At 40.4% G+C, this 25,415-nt stretch overlaps 1 protein-coding gene across 7 annotated transcripts in view; it reads left to right on the forward strand.

Annotated features, from left to right (window-relative positions):
• The window catches only part of pcdh19 (protocadherin 19), an 80,180-nt gene that overhangs the window by 36,105 nt on the left and 18,660 nt on the right, over nt 1–25,415 (forward strand). For 4 of the 7 annotated variants that reach the window (XM_007573642.2, XM_016661566.1, XM_007573644.2 and 1 more), the window contains exons 3-4: nt 5,193–5,251; nt 10,379–10,551. In XM_007573642.2, coding sequence (XP_007573704.1) covers nt 5,193–5,251; nt 10,379–10,551 — 232 coding nt within the window. Of the gene's footprint in view, nt 1–5,192; nt 5,252–10,366; nt 10,552–25,415 lie in introns of all 7 variants that reach the window. The other 3 variants (XM_007573641.2, XM_016661565.1, XM_007573643.2) reach the window with 1 other exon arrangement.

Here is a 25,415-nt window from a genome sequence, read left to right on the forward strand (position 1 = left end):
GAGGAGATTGCTTTTCCTCTCAGTCGCAGGGAAGCGAGCCCAGCGCTCCCTCTGGTTTTGATGGAGGGAAAGAAGAGACGGCTGAAAAGTGGGAAGCTGCTGGGTTGCGCCGACGCTCCTGTTGGGCAGGTTGCACCCATTCACCCTCCTCCCCTCCAATCTCTTTCCACTTCTTCCTTCCGCTCGCCCTGACACTACCCATCAGTCACTGGGTGACACCGGGGACTACATCCCTGCCTCCAGTTGTTTGGATGAAACGGAACAATAATTAGAGGGATAGAGTGACTCTGGCCGCTGAACTGGGGCCGCTCAGATCACAACAACACATTGTCCAACCTGATTAGGCGGCCATTTGTGGCATCCACGCTGTAGTTAAGCAGTCCGCGATCGTCTTGCGTGAAACTTGACCTCCCTGCAAGACGTATTGACGCGTCCTCCAGAGTGAGGTGGGTCTGAAACGTGGGGGAGGACATTGCATTTCTTTACAGGAAGCCCTGACTGAAGCATCTGATTCCTCCCCAGAATAGGCCCTCTTGACTGGCTCATCGGTGCCCAAGGTTATGCCCCCCCATGATGATTCATTGTTTATTTCCCTTTGACAATTTAATAAACAGAGGAAAATGGGCCACATACCTTGATTAATGGGGAACTGGAGTTTGGAGGAATAGCTGAAGTGGAAGTAATGGAGCTTCCTCAATGCACCGATTGTCAGGGTTCAGACGCCAGGCGGGATTAGTATTGACTTTATGCGTTTTCCAGGTCTCGATAAGTATGACAAAGAAAATAGAAAAATATTTTTCCACTCTTCATTATCTAATCTATTACATACATTTGTCTTTCTATGCTTTTTTCTTTCCCTCTTATTTTTAATTTGTTTCTCTTCTCTTTTTTGTTGTGCCCTCTTTCCTTTGCCTCTTTCTGTTTTTCTTCCTTGTTTTATATCTTCATTTTGTCCTTCATCTTTCCTCTTTCCATTCTTTCTTTGCTTCCTACTTTCTTTCCATCTTTCTTTTTTAGTCTTTTATTTCTCTCTGTCCTTCGTTTCATTACATCCTTTCTTCTGCAGTTCCCTTTTCCTGTCCTTCACCCATCCGTCCTTATTGTCTTTCTATTTGGTCATTTATTGTTCATATTCTTCCATCCTGGCTGTCTTGTTTCCTTCTTCTTTTCTCTTTGCTCTTTATCTTTTTTCATTTTGCAACTTTCATGTCTTTCTCCTGCCTTTCTCTCCTTCTTTCTTTTTTGCTGTTCTTCCTTTTCTTATTTCTATCCTTTTTGCTATTCCTTCATTCTTGCTGTTGCTTTCGTCTTTCCATACTTTTTTCTTTTTGGTGTTTCATTCTATCCTTCCTTTCTTCCTTCCTTCTTTGTTTTGTTCTTACTTTCTCTCTTTCTTTATTACTTTCTTTCTTTCATTCCTTCTTTATTTCTTTCTTTGTTCTTACTCTCTTTTCCCTCATGGCTGTTTTGTTTCCCTTTCTTTCTCCTTCCCTTCTTTCCTTTCTTCTTTATTGTTATTTCTTCTTTTCTTTCTTTTGTTCCAGTTTCCTTTAGCCTTTCATTTTATACTTTCTTCACTCCCTTGCTTCAGTCTTTCTCTGTTTCCTTCCTCTCTTTTGTCCTTCTTTCCCTGAAAACTGTTGATTTGAGTCAGGAACGGTTCAGGACTTGAACCGGTGAGGAACCTGCTGGAGCCCTCATAAAAAATAACCATTGACCACCCATTTCAGGACAGGGACAGGTTGTGAGAGTGGGGGGTTGGGTGGGTGTTGAGTGGGGGGTTGCCGCCATCCTCTGCGGGCCGTTCTCACCCAAAACATGCCAACCAAACCAATTACAGGCTGCCACTGAGTGACATTCACAAGATATTTTCTATCTGGTCTTTTAAATGAAGTTTTCCTCTTGTTACTCATGCCTTGCATTTTCATTAGTCTCTCAGTGGATGTGCAGCCACTGTGGCAGATGAGGCAGTTTAATTTTTGTGTGCTGGGATCAAAGCGCCGTGCAAGTGCAACACAAAACATTATGCATAAACTACACAGTGCATAATTTCTGCATTATACAAACTTTAGTCCTCGTATACTGTGATCCCCATTCATGGCTCTGCCATGGGACACATCTCTGATAAACCTACCCATACAGGTGCATTTGAAAAATTTACCCCTGTTTATGAATTAATTAAAGAATTTGACTTGCATTATTCTGCCACTACTGTTAACTTTGATATTTAATGGAGTCAAGCCGAATGGGAGCAGGAGGAGTCAGGGGTAATACAAATGAACAAACACTGCGTGCCCTAGATTATTTGATACTACTAAAATGTTAATTACATTCCTTCTCATGATTTATCCTCTACAGTAATGACTTAAAGTTTAATTAGGGGTAAATGGTAAAAGGAATTTCAATATGATGCATTGTTATTAAGTAAACATCCTGTGCCTGTGTTAGCTCGTCTCGTGATTTATCAAAGTTTGGTGGACTTTGAAAGATGGACACACCTCAGAAACTCAAGTTTTCCAAAAAGGCCCAAATCCAAATCAGCCAATCGCATGGCAGCAACTCACATTTAGGCTTAGATGTGGTGAAGGCGGCTTGCTGATGTTCCAAACAAGCATCAGAACAGGAAATAAAGGAGATTTAGCGGGCTTTAAATATGGCATGGCTGTTGATGCCATACGGACTGGTCTGAGTATTTCGGAAACCGCTGATCTAAAGGGATTTTCACACAAAACCGTCTCTTGGGTTTGCAGAGAAATGTTTGAAAAAGAGAAAAGAGCCACAAAGCGGCAAGTGTGTGGACAAAATGCTTTGTTAGAGGAGAATGGACAGACTGAATGATATGAAGGGTTGAAGCCACACCAGGTCTGTTAAGATCAGGAAACTGAAGCTACAGTTGATTTTACTTCACCAAAATTAGATGATTATAGATCAAAAAACTTTTCCTGGTCCAATTAGTCTCTTTAGCTGGTAGGGTCAGAATCTGCTGTAAACAACATGAAAGCATGGATCCGTCCTGACTTATGTCGTGCTGTAATAAGTGTTGCTGTAGTTTCCTGGCTTACTTTCTCTCTACTAGTAGCAACTTAGCATTGCTTAAATATCAGTGTTGTTATCCTCTGATGGATACTTCCTGCAGGGAAATGCACCATGCCACAAAGTTCAAATCATCTCAAACTAATTTCTTGAACATGGGCATGATTTTTCAGTTGTCCAGTAGCTCAGATGTCACCAGATCTCAAGCCATTAAATCACCTCTGTGATGAAATGGATCAGGACTTTTGACTCCTTGACAAATCTGCAGAAACTCTGTGATGCTGTCTTGTTGACGTAGACCAAAATCTCCTGTTGACCTTGTTGAATTTAAGCCATCTAGGCAGTTCTCAAGGCTGAACGGTTCCAACTTCCTCAATTAGTTTGTGCCAAGATGAGTTTAGACATCCTAGTGTGGCACTGGCTTACAAAATTTGTGAAGCACTATGACGCACTTCCAAGCAATGGTGGCTGATGGTGACACCAAATACCACAGTTTATAGTCATTATCTGTCTGATGGTTATCACAGGGTAAAAGTAAAAGATTATTAAAAAAATAAGAGCTTTGTCTTATTTTTTAAGCATTGGGATGTTTTAAAATGATTCGTTTCTAACTTTCGGGAACAGCTAGCTTCAGTGCTAATCCTAGCTTTCACCTAAACAAATAACAAAAAGTGAGATCTTTGTGCACAGTTGTGCTACTTCTACCAACAGTTTTGGTAGTAAATGTACTAAAGAAACAATATGGCTTTGGAGTGCTGATTGGATAAGTTTAGCTAGCCACCACATATCAGGCTAATGCTAATAGCCAACCAGAATCGGCGTTCTTATTGTTGAAAAGGTAACAAATGACTAGATTTGGCATGAATTGGTCAAAATCTGACCTCACCTGTTAATGATTAGCTTTCTGCTTGTGCTTTTATTTTTTCCTTAAATGACATTTATCTTGGCTGGAACCTTGTAGCAATCCAAATAGTCAAAGTGTTGAAGCCAGTCACCTTCTAACAAGGTCAGCATTTGCACAGTCATACTCCATTTCAGTCCAAATGTGTTTTGTCAATGTGTATGACAGCTGCGCAGGCCCACTGCTGCCTCAACAGCAGGCCTGCGTCGAATAGTTGGTCCACTTGATGATCAGCAACTGTGCTCCAGAGCCGCATTAACCTCTCTTAACATTAGGAAAGAGGGTTTTCTTCTTTCAGCAAGGCTTTGATGCCGGTACGCTACACTTTCCTCGGAAATCAGCCGTTGACTCGGGCTTTATCAGGATACAGTGTCTCCTCTGTGGAATTTTAAGTGAAGACTGTTTTCTTTCTGCAGAAACTCCTGCTTCGTGTCCGACTTTGTCTGAGGAGTCATATCTTGGCCTGGTGCAGAACGGGGAAATTCCTCGGAGAGGTCTTTGATTTGCCACTGCTCTCTGACGTCTCACCTAGAGTCAGTAGATGTTTGGCAGATGTGGAGGGGCTACCTGCACAAAAGTACTCTCATTCCTTTTGTCATAGATTCTACTAACTGAATAAATGTGGGAAAAATTGACCAAAGGATCCATTTTAACTGTGTTCTTTAATATGGGTCAGAGATCTATTGAATGCATATTCTGAAAGCCTTTTCATTGTGCAATCGCGGAGTTAAGATTCCCCCGGTACTCTCTTAATTTCATCTACTGCTCTTACAGTTATTTATTTATTTAATATTTCAACATTAATGTCTTCTCCAACATGGGAAAAGCAGGGAGTTCAGAGAGAGAGAGTGAGGGAGAAAAGGAGAACCTTTCTGCTTCTTCTCCTATCTACATGATAGTCTGTCCTCCCTAATGACTCCATTTTAAAGACAGTGGGCTGACCGGCAGGGTGGGGAGGGAGCATGGGATCGAGAGCGGGGAGGGCAACGAGGAGAAGAGCGGCTGCGCTCGCTGCAGCACTCTCCTCTGCTGCTCTCAGCTCTCAGTCAGCCTCTCTACGTGTGTGCTTTGAAAGAGAATAGGAATCAGCCCTTTGAAAGCCGAGGCTGCTCACCAGGGCCTTTGTGTAAAATAACATTTCAACTGAAAGCCAATTACTGCTAACATTATTTTGGTTGCTTCCATTATTAAAAGTACCTCTCTGTGTTGCCCCCATCATCCGTCCCTCCTTCCCTCCCTCTTCATCACTCTCTTTCAGACGGAGAATTATTCCATTGATTCCAGTTATGTGAACAGCAGAGCCCACCTCATTAAAAGGTATGTCTTGATTAGGAATTGTTACCAGCACCTCATTACCATTGTTATCTGTAATTGTTTTATCTTAATGAGAGCACCACTTGGTGCAGCTTGCATGTGTACCTGCATGCTTTTTTTGGTTTTTTACTCAGTGTAATTGAAAAGGGGAGGATGAGATTTTGGGATAAATAATGTTACTCTGTGAAGCAATTAGTGGAAACAAATGTTTAAAAAGGATGTTCAGATTGTTCACTATAAGAAAGATGGTTTCATGTTTTAGAATAAACTTATTCCAGCTCTCTGATTTTACTTATCAGCAGGACATGTGGGTTATTTTACATCCGCTTATGGCTTACTGCAGGAAAGTCTGCTCTTATTATCAAAAATTCACAAGATGTGAGAAATTAACTCACTTTACTATGTTTTCGTTTCCAGCTTGCAAGCACAAGAAATGGCACTTTATCCCTAAATTTAACATTTAATATTTAAGATAAAGTTGATCAACTTAATTACTTCTTATTCCTCAATAGATAAAAAGCATTTGAGCACAATGTTACAGAAATACAAATGAAAGCATTTGAGGTAAAACCGGAACTGTCAGGGTTTCCATGCAGCCTGGAAAACCAAGGTACTTGGTTTCAATGTTTTCCAGGTCTGGATAAGTATGAACAAGTAAAAAAAAAAAAAAAAAAAAACAGGTTAAAAATAATTTTTCTGCATTTCCCTTTGAGCGTACACTCTTTTTCTACATCGTCAAATTAGAGGATTCCTTTTAAATTGCTCATTTTTAGCTCTGACTTTAACTGCATTGTTACATCTTCAATAGCAGGTTTTTTTTGCATAAAAGCATCTGCCAAATGCAGAAATGCAGAAATATAAACATGCTGTGTTCTTTCTTATTTCTGAATCTTCCTTCTGTTTTTATTTCAATTCTTTCTTTTTGTCCCTCGTTTATGTTCTCTCTCCATTTCTTATTTGTGTTCCTCTTTCTATTTTTCTTTATTTTGTTCTACCTTGATTTTGTCTGTCCTTCCTACATTGTGTCCTTTCTCCTTTCCTTGTTTCTGCCCTGGTTTTGGTCCCTTCTTCTCTTGCACCGTTCCTTGTGATCTGCCTCCATTTTTTCTTTCTTATATTTTTTATTCTCCAGTTTTTTACATTCTGTCTTTTCTTTCTTTTTTTTGCCCATATGCAAACCCTGCCCACTGTACACACATCTGCCATAAATTCATCGTGAAGGTTTTAGTTGTATTTATTATTTAAAATGACTACAGAAGACTGGAAAGTTGAGTCTGGAGTAATGTTTAATTTTAGCATGAAAAAATTGCAGGAACCCTGCAGAGTCTGCCTTCAATAAGCTGCCTAATCCCAGAGGCATAGGAAACCCATTTTATTTATTTCCAACTAATTAAAATGAAAATTTCCTCCCCAAAATTCAGCTTAGTTAACACGTTCTATAAGCTTAGAAAAATCATCTATTTATGGTTTTAACGTGTACAATTTCAACAGTTCAAATGAGAAATAACCTACATTTAATGAGATTAATTAGGTTTTTTTATGCTATGTGCACTGAAGTGATATTTCACACTACATGTCATCATTATTATATGGCTAATAATGTTTTGTTTTTGCTCTAACTCAATATTCTATGGAGTTTCTGGACAGTCTTCCTGTATTTTACAAATCTGCTGTAAAGTTTTTCACCTCAAGCTTTGATTTATTTCTGAAAGCATGTCTGATTTGGCACATATCGTTTCCAAAACTCTCTTGTAAATTCACATCTTGCTCTGCTGATGATCTTGACTGGGAGATGCAGGCCAGCGTTAGCCCTCTCTACACCTTGGAGATAATTTGGCTCTGAACATGATCTCTTTGCAGCTTCCACTAATTACGTGGACAAAAAAAAAAAAATCAAAGTAAGGCTTGTTCTGCTGTTTGATAATTTAAGTACTTTGAGCGTCGTAATTATTAATGATTAGTGCTGCCCTCAGGTCTCTCCCAGATGGAGGGAGAGCTGGGTCTCGACCGAGCGGGCCGCATCGCACAGAGGGAGACAGGCAGAGGCACCGACCCGTTTACAGTTCCTGCTTTTCTCCTTCATGTTCAGATTGCAGACTTTTCCAGACTCAACTTTCCAGAGGGTCTCGGTTCTTAACATTGATATTTAAAATGTAAAATAGTAATAGTAAATTCACCATGAATATTTGATAGACATTTCCACAGTGAGCAGGATTCAAAAAATCAGAAGGAAAGAGAAAAGATGGGATACAAACAAATAAGGATTGTAGGAAGACAGAAATGAAGGAAATAAGGGTACATGGAAGGAAACTAAGAGGATACAAGTGAGGAAAGAAGGAAAGAGAGAAGGAAGGAAAAATGGGATAAGTGTAAGAAAAGAAGGAATGGAAAGAAGAGGATACAAGTAAGGAAAGAAGGAAAGGAAGGAAGGAAACAAAGGGGATGGGAGCAAGGAAAGAGAGAACGGAAACAAAAAGGATACAAGCAACAAAAGGAAGTACAGCAAGGAAGGACAGAAGGAAAAAAATAGAAAAGGAATGAAGGAAGGAGAGAAGAGAGGAGGACAAAGAAGGAAACAAGGCACTAAAGCCTTCTGTGTTTTGTATTGTGTAGGAAACCTGTTTATGAGACACTTTGTAAAAAAACAAACAAACTAAGATTTATTAGATTAAATCCACAAAGTACTAAATTCTTCCACATTCTAAGTTTTCCAGAGTTCAGACTTTCACACGGACTAAAGCAGCTCCTCAACGCTATTTAAAGGTTTTCTCTGGAGGTGTTCAAGGCAACACTTTCATGAATAACACACACTTGAGGTCTCCTTGTGTGAAGAATCAAAGAATAAATGTTTTCTTTGTGCATTGTTGCTCAGCCCACTTGATGCAGGACACTTGATAGGGCTGCAGGAATTCAGCGTCACTGTTTTGAAGGGGGTCAAAGTGAAATTCCTTGCAGCCTCCGGAGGGTTTCTAACTGTTCCTGCTGCAGCTCTTGGATTTTTACCTGCGGTAAAACAATCAAGCCTTTCTTTTGTTTGAGGCCGTGCCGCCCTTTTGAAAACCCATTAAGGTAATTCCCCCTCCTTACTTCATCCCTCCCGCTTTCAAAAAAAAAAAAAGATTCCTTGCATTAATATAAACAAAGAGCATTCAAGTGTGGGCCTCTGCAGGATACTACAAAGAAATCCCCCCAGGAGCCGGGGAGCCTATGGTCTGGGACAGGTGCAATTACAGTGATAACATCAGAGCCGGCATTACCTCCGCTGCGGTCCTCTCTCCCAGCTTGGGCCGAGGAATGCAGCTCTACCTTGTACTGTCCTTCACTTCCTCCTGTTCCACCTTTTACTTTACCGTACCTTTTTGTTTACGCTGGTTTCTTCCCCCCCTCCTCACAAACCAACGCGTCTTATTTTCTCTCTCGTGCAAGAAACGTGTTCATTCCAGTTTAGTGTTGTTTGTAAAGTAGGATTTGTTCCAGTGGGAAGGGAATCAAACGAGGGGAAATCACGCTGTTACTGTGCAGCTGTTGATTGTGGCCCCAACACCCCACCATCTTTATTGACTGTGAGCCCCAAACAAGACAGATGCTCCGTTTGTATGCTTCCAGCGCCTTTCTTCATCCGTCTCCCTTCCAGGAATTCCTGATTACTGCAGTATTTGTTTGATTGTAGTGAGCGAGTGCCTCCTGTTTGTTCGTTGAAATGTCCTTGAAGGCGGCGCATCCATCCACAATGTCCCCGTCTGAATCACCGCATACTTTCTTTGTGAGGTTCAGAAATATGTGCTTAATCCATAAAAGCTCTCAAAAGATTTGCACCTCCTTCTTATCTTGTGGAAACTGCAAACAGAAGCCAGACATAGACTTTTCTTTTCAAAGGTGTAGTGCTTAACGGTAACTTATTCTAAAATAAATTACTACTATTCAGGTTTGAATCCCTGGAAATGTTGCGTATTTATGGACACAGCAATCAGAGATTTGTAGGGAAATGCTTCCCTCCAGTAACTATGATACTTTGAACTGATGATAGACTTAAACAGATTAATATTTCTCTTTAAAAAGGTTCAAAATACTTATTTCTAGCTTTCAGGAAAGAAATCACTAGTTATTTTTTTTTATCAGTGGAAGAATTGGTGATTTATTGTAAAACAAAGTTTTACAATTTTTTTTTATTTTATTTTATTTTTTAGAAAAGATAAATGAATTTTAAATTGTCTTTAGTATTCGATGTTAGTGATTACTCCAGCTCAGATTTTCCTTTGTCACTTTATGACTCCATTTCATATCTGTGCCTTGATATTTCATTCTTTCCTGCTTCCATGCACTTAGATATTAGTTTCATGCTCTTTGTGGTAACATATTTTAGAGATAAATAGCAATAAATTACCCAAATCTTACAAATAACTTAATTCTTTATCATATTAAAATGACAGTAGGTTTGAGTCAATTATAAAAAATTACTTAAATGAAATCTTCTCTTTGAGGTCTCAAACTGGTTGACACAAAATATCCTGCAGCAGATGAATAAAAACTGCAAAAACACAAAATGATGTATCAAAATAACCATCAACCCATTACTGATTAGTCCAATATCCTCAGGATTTTCTCTGCGTTTCCTAATGAATAGAATCAATTACCTTAAGCTAGAAATTTCCACAATTTTAAATCCTGTATGTTATAAATAGGAAAATATGAAACCTTTTTCAACAACAGCCTCAAAATCCAAGAGTGTTTCCAGCCCAGAACATGTTCAAACGTTCTGTTTTCTGCTAAAATCAGCTCTGGGTCCATTTCATTTGGTATTAATTGCTCAAAACATAAGAACCTGAAAAAGTCAGGCTTGACACAACCAAAACTCAAAAACATTGAGTCGTCTTCCTGCAGTAACAACTTCCATACCAAAGAGAGTTTAAATATGGTGTGTTCACTGGTTATAAAAAGATTGGAGAGTGGAGTTTCCAAAAATAGGCCAGCCAGTTTCTCTATGTTCTGTTTGTGGGGGGGGGAGAAGATTAAAAGACAGGCAGCTAGTCAAAATCCATCAGGGACCAAGCGACAATGAGCACCGTGTTAGAAAAGGTGATGTGACAGTTAATCAACATTTCCCTTTTCTCCCTCCTGGCCCCCATGTAGCACATCAACGTTCAAGGACCTGGAGGGCAACAGCCTGAAGGACAGCGGCCACGAGGAGAGCGACCAGACCGACAGCGAACATGACGTCCAGAGAGGACACTATGTTGACACTGCTGTCAATGACATGCTGAACATGACCGTCCCTCCCAATGTTTGCCAGCTGCCAGACCAAGGTAAGGAAGTACTCGCCTGTTGTTATGTGTGCAGGCTGAGCGCGTTAAGAGGTTTGGAGGACGCTGTTTCCACTTTCAAAATAGGGCCCAATATGGATTTGTGTGTTTGTGTGTGTGCTTGAGTCCGTTTTTACTCAACCAGGACATCTTTTAAGATCCATTATGTCCACTGCAGGTATCAGATGTGCATAAATAACATCCCCCCCTTTTTTTGTCTTTGATGTCCTGCTCTCAGCTAATGTGAGGGATCTCTGACAGATAAGGCCACCCTTTGATTCCAGCTTAGGCAACTTCATTGACTGATAGCAGCCAAGCCGGCTCTCGAAGCGAGGGCGACTTCAGACGTGTTTGAATGGCAGCAATTAGAGCAGAAGGTGGAAATCTACATATCTTCGCTTGTGTCCTCATCCATTATTCAGTGGGAGCGTTTAGCAGGGAATTAATGTTGATGTTTCATTTCTGATCGGCTGTTTTAAAAAAGAAACATTTACTCCTCCGGCAGGGGTCAGGTGACAAGGTCGTGTTGGTTCAGAGAGCGGGGGTCAGCGAGAGGAGAATAGCAGGATGAAGCTGTTTCAGGATGCTGCTGGGGGTATTTATGAGCTCAAAGGAAACTGCACACACAGGTGCTGCGGCTCGCCAACATGTGTGAAAATGGTCCAACAATTTGAGATGATCTGAAAATTAGCAGTTTAGCTCGTAATTAGAGTTTGAATGAAAAGCGTTTGTGGAGGAATTCCTTTGCTTGCCCGCATGTCACATTTGCTCCAGTTCCTTCAGCGTGCGCAAGGTTTCTCTTCCTGTTTGACATCAAAACAATTTTGGCTCATTTCACACCAACAATGCCCCAGAAAACACCGTCTAGTCACTCACTAATTCATTTTCTTGCTTCTTTAGTTCACGTAAGGCAGGAGGTTTGAATGAGCCAAAGACAGGCGGGAAGGAATCCTGCTTTAAAAATATGCATCATGTTCAAGAATGAACACGATGTGATTTATCTGAATTATTTAGCCATCTATTTTTACCAGTAGCCTGTTAAGTTTGTGGGTGTGGCTTGAAATGCAGCAAAAGATGTCTGCAGGCTCATCTTGGCGTATTTACCCAACCAGATGCTTCACTTGGAGCAGTTTTGCCGTTTATGTCGTTTGACGGGGGAACAATAACATCATGCAACCTTCATTTTATGTTCATCGAGAATTGAGCGATACAAATGCATCTGTCTTTCTGGCCGGCAGCTCTCGTTTTTTTTATTGTTGATGCTTTTTTTTTTGGCTGAGAGATGCAGATGCAGGTGTGCGGGGTCAGAGCGAATGGTGACCATTAGAACCGAATTGTCCCGGGTGTTCGCCCGGCAGCGTCGGCCTTTAATAGGCGCAGAAAAGTGAATTGACTGTCTAGTGGTTGCCAGCTGTAATTACTTCACAACCTGCGAAAAATAAATTAAAAAAAAATCCTTATGCCTCCAAAGAATGCACACTGACAGGTCTTCTGGTAGTGGGATCTCATTATTGGAGACAATTAGAAATAATGTACATGAAGAATATTACAAGGGGGAGAGCTCTCTGAGGCGGTGCGTTTTTCATTAACACCACCGATGATTGTATCTGTTTCAGCAAAATGGAAGCGTGTCTCCTGAATGTCTAATGCAGCACAACACTGCCGGTAAACAGAACAAGAGGCTATTTCACAGAGCTGTCCATTCTTTTGACCAGAGTAAAATAGATGATAACAGAGTATCTGTGTGGAATTACAATGTGTTTGCTTCTTATTGGCTTTTTCTTTTCTTCCTCTTTCATCTCCACTCGCCGCAGAGTCACTTTTCCCCCAGCGTTTCCTTTTGGTAAAGACGAGGTTCCTCCACGCTGCGGAAAATTATGGAAAAATGTGGAATTAGATTTATTTTTTCTGGCATAGATAAGGCTGGAAAAATTTATTCTTTAATTCCTGGACCCATTGTTCAAAAGTTGTATCCATCTATCCGTCCATCCAAGAGGATCTCTTTTAATCAGTTTAACAATTATTTCATCCGTCCAGTCGTCCTTCCAACTGTCTATCCATCCATTCATCCGTCTATCCGCCTGTTTGTCTTTCTTTCAAAGCTGGTTAGGGAGATTTTTTTGGTGACACGTCAAACTTTACAAAAGAAAAACATGCTCTACTATCTGTCCATCCATCTCTCTTTTATCAATCTTCTCACCATCTGTCTGTCCATCCATTCTCCAGTATTCACCCATTGATGAATCCACCTTTCACTCTGTCCATTCCTTCATTCTCTTGTTTTTGCTGGATCTTAATGGATTGACTGGGAATTATGGAAATGTAAGCCAAGAAATGTCTAAAACTGCGATACCAGAGACTCAGAGGAGTTCTGTAAAGACTGTCGGGAAGCTAATGGCTGACTCGGATCTTTCTTTTCCCCATTGTTTTGGATGTCAGTCTGCTACAGTGGTCACACCAGAGGGGCTGTTCATAGTTGTTAAATGATTTGCCCAAAGATGACATGCAGAAATGTAATGACATGGTGGATGAAATTGTCCCCTGTTTCCATCTCAATGGTCTAATTACACAGTTGAAGGGCAGAGAAGGCTGACAGTGATGGGCACATGATGCACAGTTGAATCCGTCTCTCCCGGTTTATGCGAGTTTCACATGATCAGAATATCTCCGGAGCGCCTCGGGAGAACGCCGCGGCTCTGTCGTTTCCCTGCTGCTTGTTTTACCCCTCCGTACGAACCGACTTGAGCATGAAGGCGGAAAAACAACCTTTGAGGTTTATGGAAGATGAGAGGTACAGTGGTTACACATTATGTGCTGATGTGCATTTTACTTTGAGATCGTCTGTTTTAATTGACAAAAAAAAAAAACAACAAAAAAACGGACACTTTTCTGTTGTGTGAATAGGGGGGGATTTTTAGAAAACAAAGCGGCATCTCAGCTAAACGCCCCGCTGTTTAGATGTCTTCTGGGAGTAAATCTGCTGTGTAGTGTGCTGTGCGTCTCCTGCCAGCTAAAGCAGAAAACAAGTTGAGAGACTGCGATTGCCAAAGGACTACAGCAGCACGCTAGCTAAGGATAGCAGCACCTACTTTTTGTGTGTCTGTATTTGACTTTTATTGTTCTTTTCTCTTGTGTTGATAAAAGGAAGTTGTAAGAGGAAAGGGAGGAAGGGTTAAACTCTGGGGCTTTTCACCATGCAAATGTTTACCATTCCCAGTGCCATGCAAAGGCTTTGTTTGCCCAGGAGACAAGCCGCTACCTTTAGACAAAGACCCGACCTTCCCTTCATTCTGTTAACCTTCATGTGGGAATCTGATTGTGTGACAGCATTGAGCCGCTAACTAGCCACAACACAATGGATTTTTCCCTCCTCTCTGATCAGGAATTAAGGGCGTCTCCAGGAAATGTTTTCAGAGGTGTCCAGATGGGGGCCGCTAATAATATTGGGGTGAGCACAACAAAACCAGAAGCCTAGTGGAGTTCAGGGATTTTAATAAAAAAAAGCATGAACTTAAAAACAGTAGATAAACCAGGAATTAGCCAGTTAGCATATCCTATTCATACTCCACCTTAAAAATTGGTATCTATGATTTTACATTCCTGTATCTCTCCTAAACTTTGACCTATTTGTGATCTTTCTACTACTTGACAAACATTCAGACACTTGCATCATGAAGGAAAGTCGAAAGCTGGTTAATATAAATAAATAGATAAAATAGAGTGAACTAAATTGCTGAATTTGTCACTTTTAAAGCCTCTTTGCTCTTTTGTGCCACTGGTTGGATTTTGTGATTTAGAAAAAAAATGAGCAACTTTGGGCGTTAATGTCTCAAAATAGTAATGAAAAAAAAAACTTTTCATGCTTTTCATGCACAGCTACTTCCTTATTTTTGGGAGATCGGTGATTGGCCGATTTTTACATGGTCATGTCTGGTGGGCCGGACATGACCACCAGCAACTTTCTTGGTATATTGATCAATATTTCAGACAAAAAGCTTTGGTATCAGCCAAAATTGGAATCGGCCGGATAGGTTTTTTAAAGATCGGTAATCGGCCAGAAAACTGCAATCGGTGCACCCATAATTTTGTCTCAGATGCTGAAGAGGAAGTCTAAGCTGCTATGTATAAGATTTCTAAAATCAAAAATCATCACTTCTGATTGGCCTATTTGTTCCTCATGACAGGTCCTCCCCTGGAAGCATTGTCTGCCCAGAAGACATGCTGTGTTAGACAAAGACAGAGGAACCTCAAATTTTTAAAGGTGTCCGTCAACCCCACTTGGTGATCCCAGTGAGGGACAGACCAGTAACGGTGTTGCGTCCCTGGTGGGTTGGACTTTCCTCTAGCCATTATTTCTCCCCCGGCTTACCGAGGTGACGTTCAGTGAAGTGCTTGTGAAGAGATTTTCGACTTACATCTGAGTGAATAACTCCTTGTTGAATCCCTGCCTAAAGAGGAGTGTGTGCTCCTTTCAGCGAGCTGACCTTAAACATCCCTCAACCCTGTGGATCAGATTTGGAAAGCATCTGAGGACCAAATTATTTTAAATCTCTTAAAATCTATAAACGGAAGGGTATCTTTAACATGAAATCTGCCAGTTGAATAAAAGGATGAAGTCGCTGCAGCTGTAAACTGAGGAGAAGAACTACATGTAATGAATTCCTCTTTATCTTTACAGGCATGTCTGTGAAGTTAAGGGGGATTTTGTTGAAATAGGGGACCTGCTAGCTTCTGCTCTGTGGAACCATTAGTGTCAGGGGAGCCGGCTCTGAGGAGGCTGCTGACAAAGGGAGCTTAATCTATTTTTTCCGACTTTCTTTGATTGTTGTAGCTCACATTGTAATTCCTCTTGGATGTGGATGAGCTATGGTTTTCAAGGATTAAGATTCATGTATTGTTAAGTCGCTCAACTTACCTCAGCAGGAGTGGAAAAGACGGGGGCGCCGCGTCGTTTGCGGCGTTGCCATTTTCTGGTTTTAGAGGGTTTGCAGCAGGTTTCGGTATTGTTTCCAGGTCACTATATAAGTGCTCATCAAGTAGATTGAGTCCTGCCTGGGCTGCTAGTCTCAAATGGGATGCAGGACTGCTCAATTAGCCAGAGCAGGGAACCGGGCGCCTTTATTTCTGACATATTCCTCGGCCTCCACCTCTGGAGAATATCTCTCATCTATCTGTTAGCTCCCTGTGGGTGTGTGCCTGAAGCTGAAGCCCAGGAATGGAAGCCCCCTTTGTGGGCTGCACATTTCCTCATATTCCCTTTTTCCATCAGTAGATCCGCAGGGTTTCACTGTTCCTAATTGATTTAAGCCCCTCCTCCCCCTCCTTCCACCTTTCTTCTCTCTCTCTCTCTCTCTCTCTCTTTCTCTCTACTTTCTTCAGACTGCAAACACCTTCAACCCACATCTCCCAAACTTTGTGCCAGTCAAGCACTTCCCTTTCCCCCTGTTGAATTAGAGGAAGAGTAAAGGCACCTCACATGTTTCTGCCACGAACTTGCCCTAAATTCGGCACGGGAACATTTCTAGTTTGCAGTTCTCTGATCTACTAACGAAAAATGCTGACAGGTGTCAGAATCAGGAAGGCAACAGGAACGGGGCTGTGCTGACAACACTACAGGAGGCGGAGAGAGTCTGTGTGCAAGGGAGACGGAGATTGAGAGATGAGCTGAGAGTCTACTAAGCAGTCTTAGTGAGGGAAAATAAAAAGGGAAGAAGAAACAAAATCCCTGACAGGCAGGAGGGATTTTTTTCTCCATTCCTCTTGCTATGAGGTAAATGGGAATTTGCCAGAGGATGTGACTGATTCCCAAACAACATCTGATTGAATTAGGCATCAAAACTGCTGTACAAGACACATGTTGCATTGTGATTCTTTATGATTAGATTAACAAGTGAACTCCACTCTGAGACCATCCATTTTGATTTGGATTTGCCTAATTTAATGTGGGAACCGGTGGAGGTAAAATGGCTGACAGTGACAAAGAGCTGGGTGCAACATTAAGGTAGATAGAGTGCAAACACACTCCATGCTTGCTAGCAGGTGTAGTGGAGTCTGTAATGAACAAGCCGACATGCAGATTTTTGCCTCCGAGTTGTGGAGACGTGAGGATAAAAAAGAGAAGGAAATAAAATATCATTCCAAGCCGTGTCCATCTGGGCTTATCTTTTTTATGGTGCTTATCAGTGAATGAAATTCTGTTACACTGTGCGGTGCCTGGCTGTGTCATATTGAAATTACACCTAATATAATAAAACAGAGCAGACTGATATTGATTTTGCACCTTGTAAAAAACGACTCATGTGACTAGAGGGAAAGATGTGAGTTTTTTGCTCTTTTTCCTTCCCACTGAGCGATTTGGAAAAGAAAAAAATGTTTCTGTTCAAACGCAGCTTTCATTTCTCCTTTAAGTTTTTTTTTCTTTCTAAATTGCTCACAACCTCCAGGTTAGTTTTTGCCATATTTTCAAAAGCATACTGACAATTTTTTTTTCCAAGAATCGTTTGAAAATGTACTCTTCCTTTTTTCATGACGTTATTGGAGACAAGTGAAAACAAATGTGGCACATTTTGGCTGCCTGACGTCTTTTTGCAAACATCCCCTGTGGCTGCTCTTCTTTAAAGCTGCATCCCGGACTTTTCTGTAACTCACTTCACATGCAGTTCATCAACTATAAAACAACATGCCATGATCAGGTTTACTATTCATCTTCCTAGTTTGATGATACTTGTTTAAATATCAATAAACCTCAGAAACTAACTTCCACCCTCTCATGGATGTGGTGGCGTCACCTGAGGCATAAGCTGAGTTATTATGAGGCGACTGCAATTGATTTCTCCTCATTTTTACATATTTTAAATCAAATTACTCATTCAAAAGTTTTTATTTGTTTTCTGATTGACTCCAGCAAAAAGTTTGAGTTGTGTTTTATGAGCCCTGCATGAGTTTTAGGATAATGAGAGATGGAGCAGTTTGCAAGAAGATGTTTGCAGCTGCAGGTTAATTCACTCCTTCGCCAGTCCGTGCCAATACTTCTCCGTCAATACTGTCATTTCTGTTTCATAAAGAAACCATTTTGTACCTCTGGATTTAATAGAAATATTCTTTATTTTCCCCAAAGAGGGGACATTTAGGAAATTAAATCATAGAGTGTGTGTTTGTTGCTTTTGTAATCAAGTTTTTCCATTAATTAGAGATAAATTCCCATTAAATGTTCAAATCTCACATGTAATTTAATTCAGTTAAATATTGTATTTTGGAGTAAACTTTTATGAATTAAGACAGCTGAATTTTATGAATTGTGAGAGATTATGTGCCCTGATTATACTAGAATAACTCTAATTCAGTTTACTGGAGTCCCATTGCAACATTTTCCTACAGTAGACTATAATTAGATTACAAGATTAAAAGAAAGCACTTCTAAGTCCTTAGTTGTCAAAACAGTTAAAAAACATTCTCTGGTAGGTACGAGTTGAGACATGTTGGGCATTAAACCTCCCATCTTACAGAAGAAAGCAACATTTCATAAGCCTGTCTTTATTTTATTTAACTTTTATGTTACCAGTTTAGTTCCACTGAGATCAGAGATCTACAAGGGAGACCTGGCAAAGACAGCAGCAGCATAATTACAGTAAAAACTAACGACACACTCAGAAAACACGCTCATATATACATATATATATACATATATATATATATATATATACACCGTATATTTCAGACTATAAACCGCTACTTTTTTCCCATGCCTTAGAACTGGTGCGGCTTTTCTGTGGATTTTTCTTCAACCACCAGGGGGCTCTTTAACAGGAAGTGAATCATTGGAAGTCAAAATTGGAAATCAAAGAAGAATGCACCAATTTTCATTTAGAACAAGCACATGCTAGCAGCAGGCACGGCGGAGAGATGTTTTCAAACTCAAACCCTCTCATCATGAAAACCACACGAAGAAGTTCATATGATGCCACTTTTAAGTTGAAGGCCATCGATCTGGTGGTAGAGGAGGGAAATAGAGCCACTGCGTGAACGAATCCATGGTTCGGCTTTGGAGAGGCAGGGCTGCTTAAAAACCGAGAGCGGTGGAGATACCAGCGGCTTATATATGTAAGTTTCCAGTTTAAAAGAATCAAACAAACACACAAAAAAACTTTGTAGATGCGGCTTATAGTAAGGTTCGCTCTATAGTCTGGAAAATACGGTAATCTGCAACAATATCAACATATTTTTAAACTTCTTTCAAAAGGGGTTGGCGTTATTTTCATTTCTGTCATTTTACGAGCTGGTTAAAAATAGTGAAAATACTAATCCATGTATGTCAAAATCAGTGTAAAGTCGCCACTTTGGTGTTTACCAGCTATTGCAAGTTGATCACCTTCATTCTGGGGTCTTTTATGGTGTCAACAACCTAAACGCATACAGAAATGATCTGTTTTTTTTTTGTTTTTTTTAAATCTCTTTGAAATCCTGTAGTGGAAAACCAGACATTATTAACCAGCTCTGTTTTTATTGTCTGTATACATTTGCTGCCACCGGGTAGCGTCTGTAACGGAGCACAGAGACAAGCCGCACACAAAAGGTCTTCATTTCCAGTCGAGACGGAAAACATATAGTAACGTTATAATACCATAATGACTTCGGCTGAACCCTCGTGCTGTCAAAGCTCTTCTGAATGTACTCAGTGTATTTAATCAGCTCAAGAGGGGACTGCTTATCTCTTTGCACTTGTCATGGATAGCGTATTGAACATATCAGAGAGAGAAATGGGAATAGTTCATTATTTTCTAGAGCTCACAATGAGCCTGATGTATCTCGTTGCAGGCCCTCCACTGACAGCTCATTTTTTAGACAATCCTGGCATTCAGTTCACAACGAGACGGGGCAAAGAAAAAAAAGAGAGAGAGGGAGGGAGAGTGAGAGACAGAGACTTGGAGAGAGGGAGGAAACACAGAGGCAGACAGAAAATAGGTCTCCGGATCTCCATTGCTTATTCATGACGCTGTGCCATGCTAGGTGTGTTAATAATCTCCGCAGAAACCAAGAGAATCGCGGTTGTTTGTTGAACACCTTGCCAAGCTGGGTCCCAATCAGCAGCAGATGGGAAAACAGGGGGATCAGGGTGATCCCAGACAGAGGGAAGGAGATTAAGAGCAGGTAATGCACAGAAGTTGATGGGGGCCGAGTGTGTATTAAAGAGAGAAGGGGAGAGTACCTGAATCTTAAATCCATCTGAGAGTGTGCGTACACAACACACTGAGGGGCCTCTGTGTGCATGCAGATGTGCGTCTATAAAGGTTAATCAGAAATGGAGTGGAAAAGAGAGAGGCACAGGGAGAAAGATGAATAAAGAAATGCTGCGGGTAGGAAGGGAGGAGAAGAGTGAAATTCAAGAAGCGGCGCTACAGCGTTGTCTCCAGTTTGCTTGCCTTTTGTGGCCCTGATTGATCCTGTTCTCGTCTGAGGAACTAAGGCAGCAGCCATTTTTCTAACCGCACTGCATTGTGTTTAATTCTTTGAGGTCGCAGCGTGGACACAAGCCGCTTCCCACTGTAATTCAAAGCAAGGAGCAACCATGACTGTGGGGTAAAACAAAGCAGTGAGGACTGCAGTAACATTAGTACTGAAATCACAAATGCCTCGTGGGTTTGGCTTGTGTCACTTTCAAATGTACCTTGTTACATTAAAGCAATGCCTACAGAGAAAGACACCTGTTGGTGTGCATTTGCATTTTCCAAACAGGGAACATGCCCTGCGCAATTCTACCACACATTATTTATATCGTCCAGAGGCCATGCAACCTTTTGTGTATTTACTATTGAATGCAGCGTATCCTTATGCACAAGCTGAAGCAATAAAGGTCTCCCTTTCAAAGCTTCCTGCCAGCAGGGATTTAAAACACACATTTTGTAACATGTCAGAAATCCATCCCTGCTTTATTATAAAAATATGTATTTCATATATTAAAAAAAAAAACAAACTCTGTTCCAGGTTATTTCTCAACAAACTGTGTCAGAAAGATGAGCTGCCAACAATGCGAATGTTAGCAAACAGCTATTTCATAGTTTTTTTCTTGGGTCCAGACTGCATTTAATTATCTGTGATAAAATATGAAATAACCTACTGTAGAGCAAGTCCTAGAAAAATCTTCTGTCCAGTTAAGTTGTTTATCTAGCAGCATTGCTGAAACAATGCTGGTGGCTAAATGTTAGCGACATGTTAGAGCTTCACAAGCTGAACTAATAAGGATTTATTTAACAGACTGGCTTTAGTCAAGTCTTGTTCAAAATTTGAAATGCTTACATACTGAATCAACCTTTTGTAGAATAAGTTGATTCAGAACATGCCAGACTAATATCTTACAGTTTTTTGAGAGTTTCGACTACAATCATCTCAAGTTAAAATCTGAAATACTTAAGAACCAAAAAGACTGGATGATTTTATCCTAAGAGATTTTTTGAAAACACAGTTTGAGATGAAGAATTTTTTTATCTGGATTTGTGATTAAACAAAAAGGGAGCATTTATTATTTTTGTTGTTAGGAATAACACAGCAATTAAAACCACAGTAGATAGACAATTGAAACATGAACTGGAATATCTAACAACATTTTTTAAACCGTTTCAAATGTTTAGTACATGAAACCAGACTAGGAGGAGTCTTCATTTTTCAGATCTGTCCTTTTTCTTGTGGAAGAACAGTGTTGCGTGTCTCAGAAATGGGACGTGTTGCTACTATAAAAATATCAAACACTATTTGCAAGCATGCAGAAAATTGTAAATTCTTCAGAAAATAATATACATGTATATAACAACAAAATATATTCCTAATTTATAATCATATATCTACCTTAAGGTAAATTCAATTTACTTGAAGGTTCTTTCAATTACTGCTTCCATGCTGTTGCATCTTTGCCACCAGACTAAAATGGGCATTCTGCCATTGACAGGCGATTGTAATCTGAACCCAATTTACCCCCCAGAGCGGCTATCTTATCATCATGTGCTGTAAATTTAATACAACCGCGCGTTAACAAAGGATCCTCTCAGAACTGCCATTCTTCATTTACAAACACACCGCAGGTTCATGTAGGCTGCTGCACAAATGCCTGTCATAACAGCAAAAAACGCAAGTTTCTTCAAAGGAACTGCTGTAAGTTGTTATTCACTGTGGCTTTTTTCCTGTGTGTTGAAATTTCACATTTCTCGAGGCATCTATAGAGACGCTCTCCCAAGGACAATGATAACATCAGTCGCACCAAGTGGATGGATGTTGTTTCAGCAAATGCCACTTACATTTAGGTGAATAAGCCCTCCTGTCTCCATGGTAATTTAGCATTGACAAAGAAGCAAGAAAAGTGATGTACTGGGGAAACACAGGGAAAAAGGCAATTAGTTTAGACACATGCAGGTTAAAAACATGCTTAATTTTATATCCCCCAAAGCAGCTCTATATATAAATGGCAGTGACTATTTTATGACCCAAACATGACGTCTTGCTCTGGATATGAATCATTTTAAGGATTAAAACTGGTGTTTATGCCAAGAGTTGTAAAACTTCAGGTTCAAAGGTCATAATTTGACTTCAGTTTAAGATTAAAGGTCTAAAACTACCACTGATGAGCAAATACTATCCATCTGTTCATTCGCTTTCCATGTGGGAGGTTGATGTTCATCTGGACAGACCAGTAAATCAAAGATCTGAGAAAATTCCTTAGGTTAAAACTTTCTTCAATTAATTAAAGTTAAATTACATTGTAACAACTAGAGTAAATGTCACGCGTACCCCCAGACACAGAGGTATTTAGTAGTATCTTTAATTGTCTATGTTCAATAAGCTGCCCAGGACTAAGGCCATGAGATATATGGTTAACTTTTGTTTTCAAATTTCTGTTTGTTTTCAAAGTTACATATTTTAAAAAATAAGATTCTTTCACCAAAAATGTATCTATTTATATGGTAGGAGTCTAATATTTTTTGCAAAGCTATTAATAAAGACAGTAGCGTAGATCTTTCATACAGAAAGAAAGTAAAGAACTAATCTATTTTCACATGTTTTTCTGATGTCCTGTTTGTAAGATCTGATATTCTCTGTTTGGACAACACTTTATTTAAAACACACGTAGATAAATCATTTATCATTTATTTAACACAATTACAAAACGGTTACGTCTTGCATATATTAGTATTTGGATCGGGGTGATTTCAGTTTGCTTCCTCTCTGTTTCGATATGACTCGTTGATCATTTGGACCTAAACGTGTTTTCTTTGCGGTTCCAGGATGACTGTGTTCAAGCGAAACCTTCAGGAAGATATTCTGATCATAAATGAAGCGCTGCTGCGTGAAGCAGCATGCTGCGCGGTGTTCGGATCTGTCCCACTTGGCTCGATGAGCCTCAGGTGTTATTGGTTGAACTGCCATTCAGCTGACTGGAAAAATTACAGCACAACAGGGGAGAATGTATCACCGCCTGATAACCTAAAAAAACATTGTTTTTTTTTTTATGTCAGCAATGCAATCTGTGTACATAATTTTTTATTGACCTATTAAAACCACTTCCAGGTCCCAATCCTCTATTATCACTCTGAGCCAATAACATTCCCTTACCAAAGAATCCCCTTCTCCAGCCTTGTTGATGAAAAGGTAGGACTGTAGACTAATACAATGTGGAGTAAACAACTTGATGAGGACATCCTATACCCATAGACTTCCTCCAAGGAACCTCTGTGTGCGGCTTGAAGTGGGCAAGGTAGTTGCAGAGTGACTGCCAAGGCAAGGCTTGTATTACAGGGATCCCAGGATATCAGACACCAGGCGGCCTGAGCTCCCTCCAGGCAGGACAGAGTCTGGCAGCTGGCCCACAGCCCAGATAGCTATAATCAGCTCCATTACCTGTAGCACTGACGCCTGTTTAGGGGCCGTCATAGTGGAACTGTGGCTGCACAGCGGGGATTAAGGACGCAGCAAAATTTGGGGAAAAGTACAAATAGTATGCAGTTACACCAGTCAATGCTACACCTGCGGGAGCGCATTCATAGCTGCACACAAACAGGCAGTGAATGGGGGGAGATTTTCTGGGCATTATGCGTCTTGGCACAGGGCATTTGTTTTATCGTCTCCTGCTCTATTCCTATGAAAGGAAAGATTAAAAATACTCTGTTTAAATGGGGTAGGGGGGAGAATCAGCTGTCTTTTGACAAGTACATTGTAGCCTGCAGTTCTCTGTCCAGAATACAAAGAGACATTTATCACTGCAGCTGTGGTAAGGAAGGAAGAAAGAGAGGGGGGAGGGCCTCCAGTGCTGCGGCATATAGTGTATCTGTCTTTTTTTTAACCCTTATTACTTCCTTTCTCTGGGAAAAATACTTTACCTCCCTCGTCTTATATCCATTTGGGATTTCCTTTTGCTTGTTTTTTTTCTTCTTTCATTTCCACCGTCTACCCTAATTCCTTTGTCTTCTCCGTTTTCCTTTTTTCTATCGCAGCTCTCTTCACCTTGCATCTGCTGACAACATTATTACTCAAATGGATTATGAAGCAGAAATATGTAAAGTTATGTCGTCCTCCTCAGTTGTGGCAACAAAAGGTTACTACCTCAGGCATAGAGATGTAATATTTCCATATTTTCCTCTCCTCATGTATATTCAGAGGGAGTGATTTATCCCACCACGTTTTACGGCCGTTTAAATCCCGCGTCTCTTCCTTAGACATACTGTAAATCTAAAGCATGGCAGAATGTGCTTGTTGGATTTGTAGTCTGCAGAAGTTAAACAGAGGTTAAAGAGAAGTCATCCAAACCATCTCTATCATTACTATCTTTCATTCACCAATTAGTGTCAGTGTTCGCCGCTCTGTCCCCCACATGACCTTGCAGAGATGAGCTCAGTGTGCCGTAATTCTGCATTTTGAGTCGGCCTCAGGAGTGGGAGGCACCTTATGGCTGCCAGTGACCCACATTATAAACTATTGATGAGCGACGGAGGGTGCAGTAACAGAGAGAAAAGACCTTCTGGGGTATGTCAGGATCCAGATCCTCCCCGCCCCCCGGTGCCCTTTTCCATCTCCCTCCTCAGCAGTTTACCCTAAAACCTCGTCTGCATTTCGTCTCTCAGCAGACCTTCACTGTGAAGACCTGGATTTTTTTCCGTCGTCACTCACCTCTTAAAGTAACTCACTAATACAGACTAAATGTGGACCAGTTGCTCTTATCAAGATATATGGAGGTTTAAAAAGGTTTCAGTGTTAAAACCACAAATGTTTGCTGTCATGTTGTAACTTTCTGTAAATGTAACTTTCTGAACTTAGAAGTGTGTTTTTAGCTCTGATGCATCATTTTGGTTCATGAGGACAAATCGGTTTCCCAACGTCGCTGACTTTGTTCAGTGTAGAGCAGGAGTCTTCAGGATTTCGGTTTTTAACCACAACCTTTCTCCAACATAGCTGAATCAAATGAGCAACTCATTTCCAAACTCTATGGCATCTAGAAGAAGTAATTCAATCATTTCATTCAGGTTTGTTGGAGCAGGGATGCATCTAAAGGTTGCAGGAGAGTAGCTCTTAAAGACTGTAGTTAGAGTAACCCTCACTACAGTTGTTCACTTTTATCTAACTATTAAAATCCTGATTTTCTAGTGAAACATCTTAAAATATTAATTTAATAATGGATAAGGCCTGGTTCCTTTGGATAAATCAAAATTCCTATTTATGCAATTGAGGAAAGAAAACGGAGCGCCAACATAAAAAGCAAAAATTTATTGCATGGCATTTAATTAAATTAGTCAAACTTACTTCATTTACATTTGTGTTAATATGACAACTTAATATATTTACTTGGATAAACTTAATTTGATTACTTTTAGCAAATATATATATATATA

The sequence above is a fragment of the Poecilia formosa genome, unplaced genomic scaffold (genome assembly GCF_000485575.1).
Source record: "Poecilia formosa unplaced genomic scaffold, Poecilia_formosa-5.1.2 Scaffold336, whole genome shotgun sequence".
Lineage (NCBI taxonomy): Eukaryota > Metazoa > Chordata > Actinopteri > Cyprinodontiformes > Poeciliidae > Poecilia > Poecilia formosa.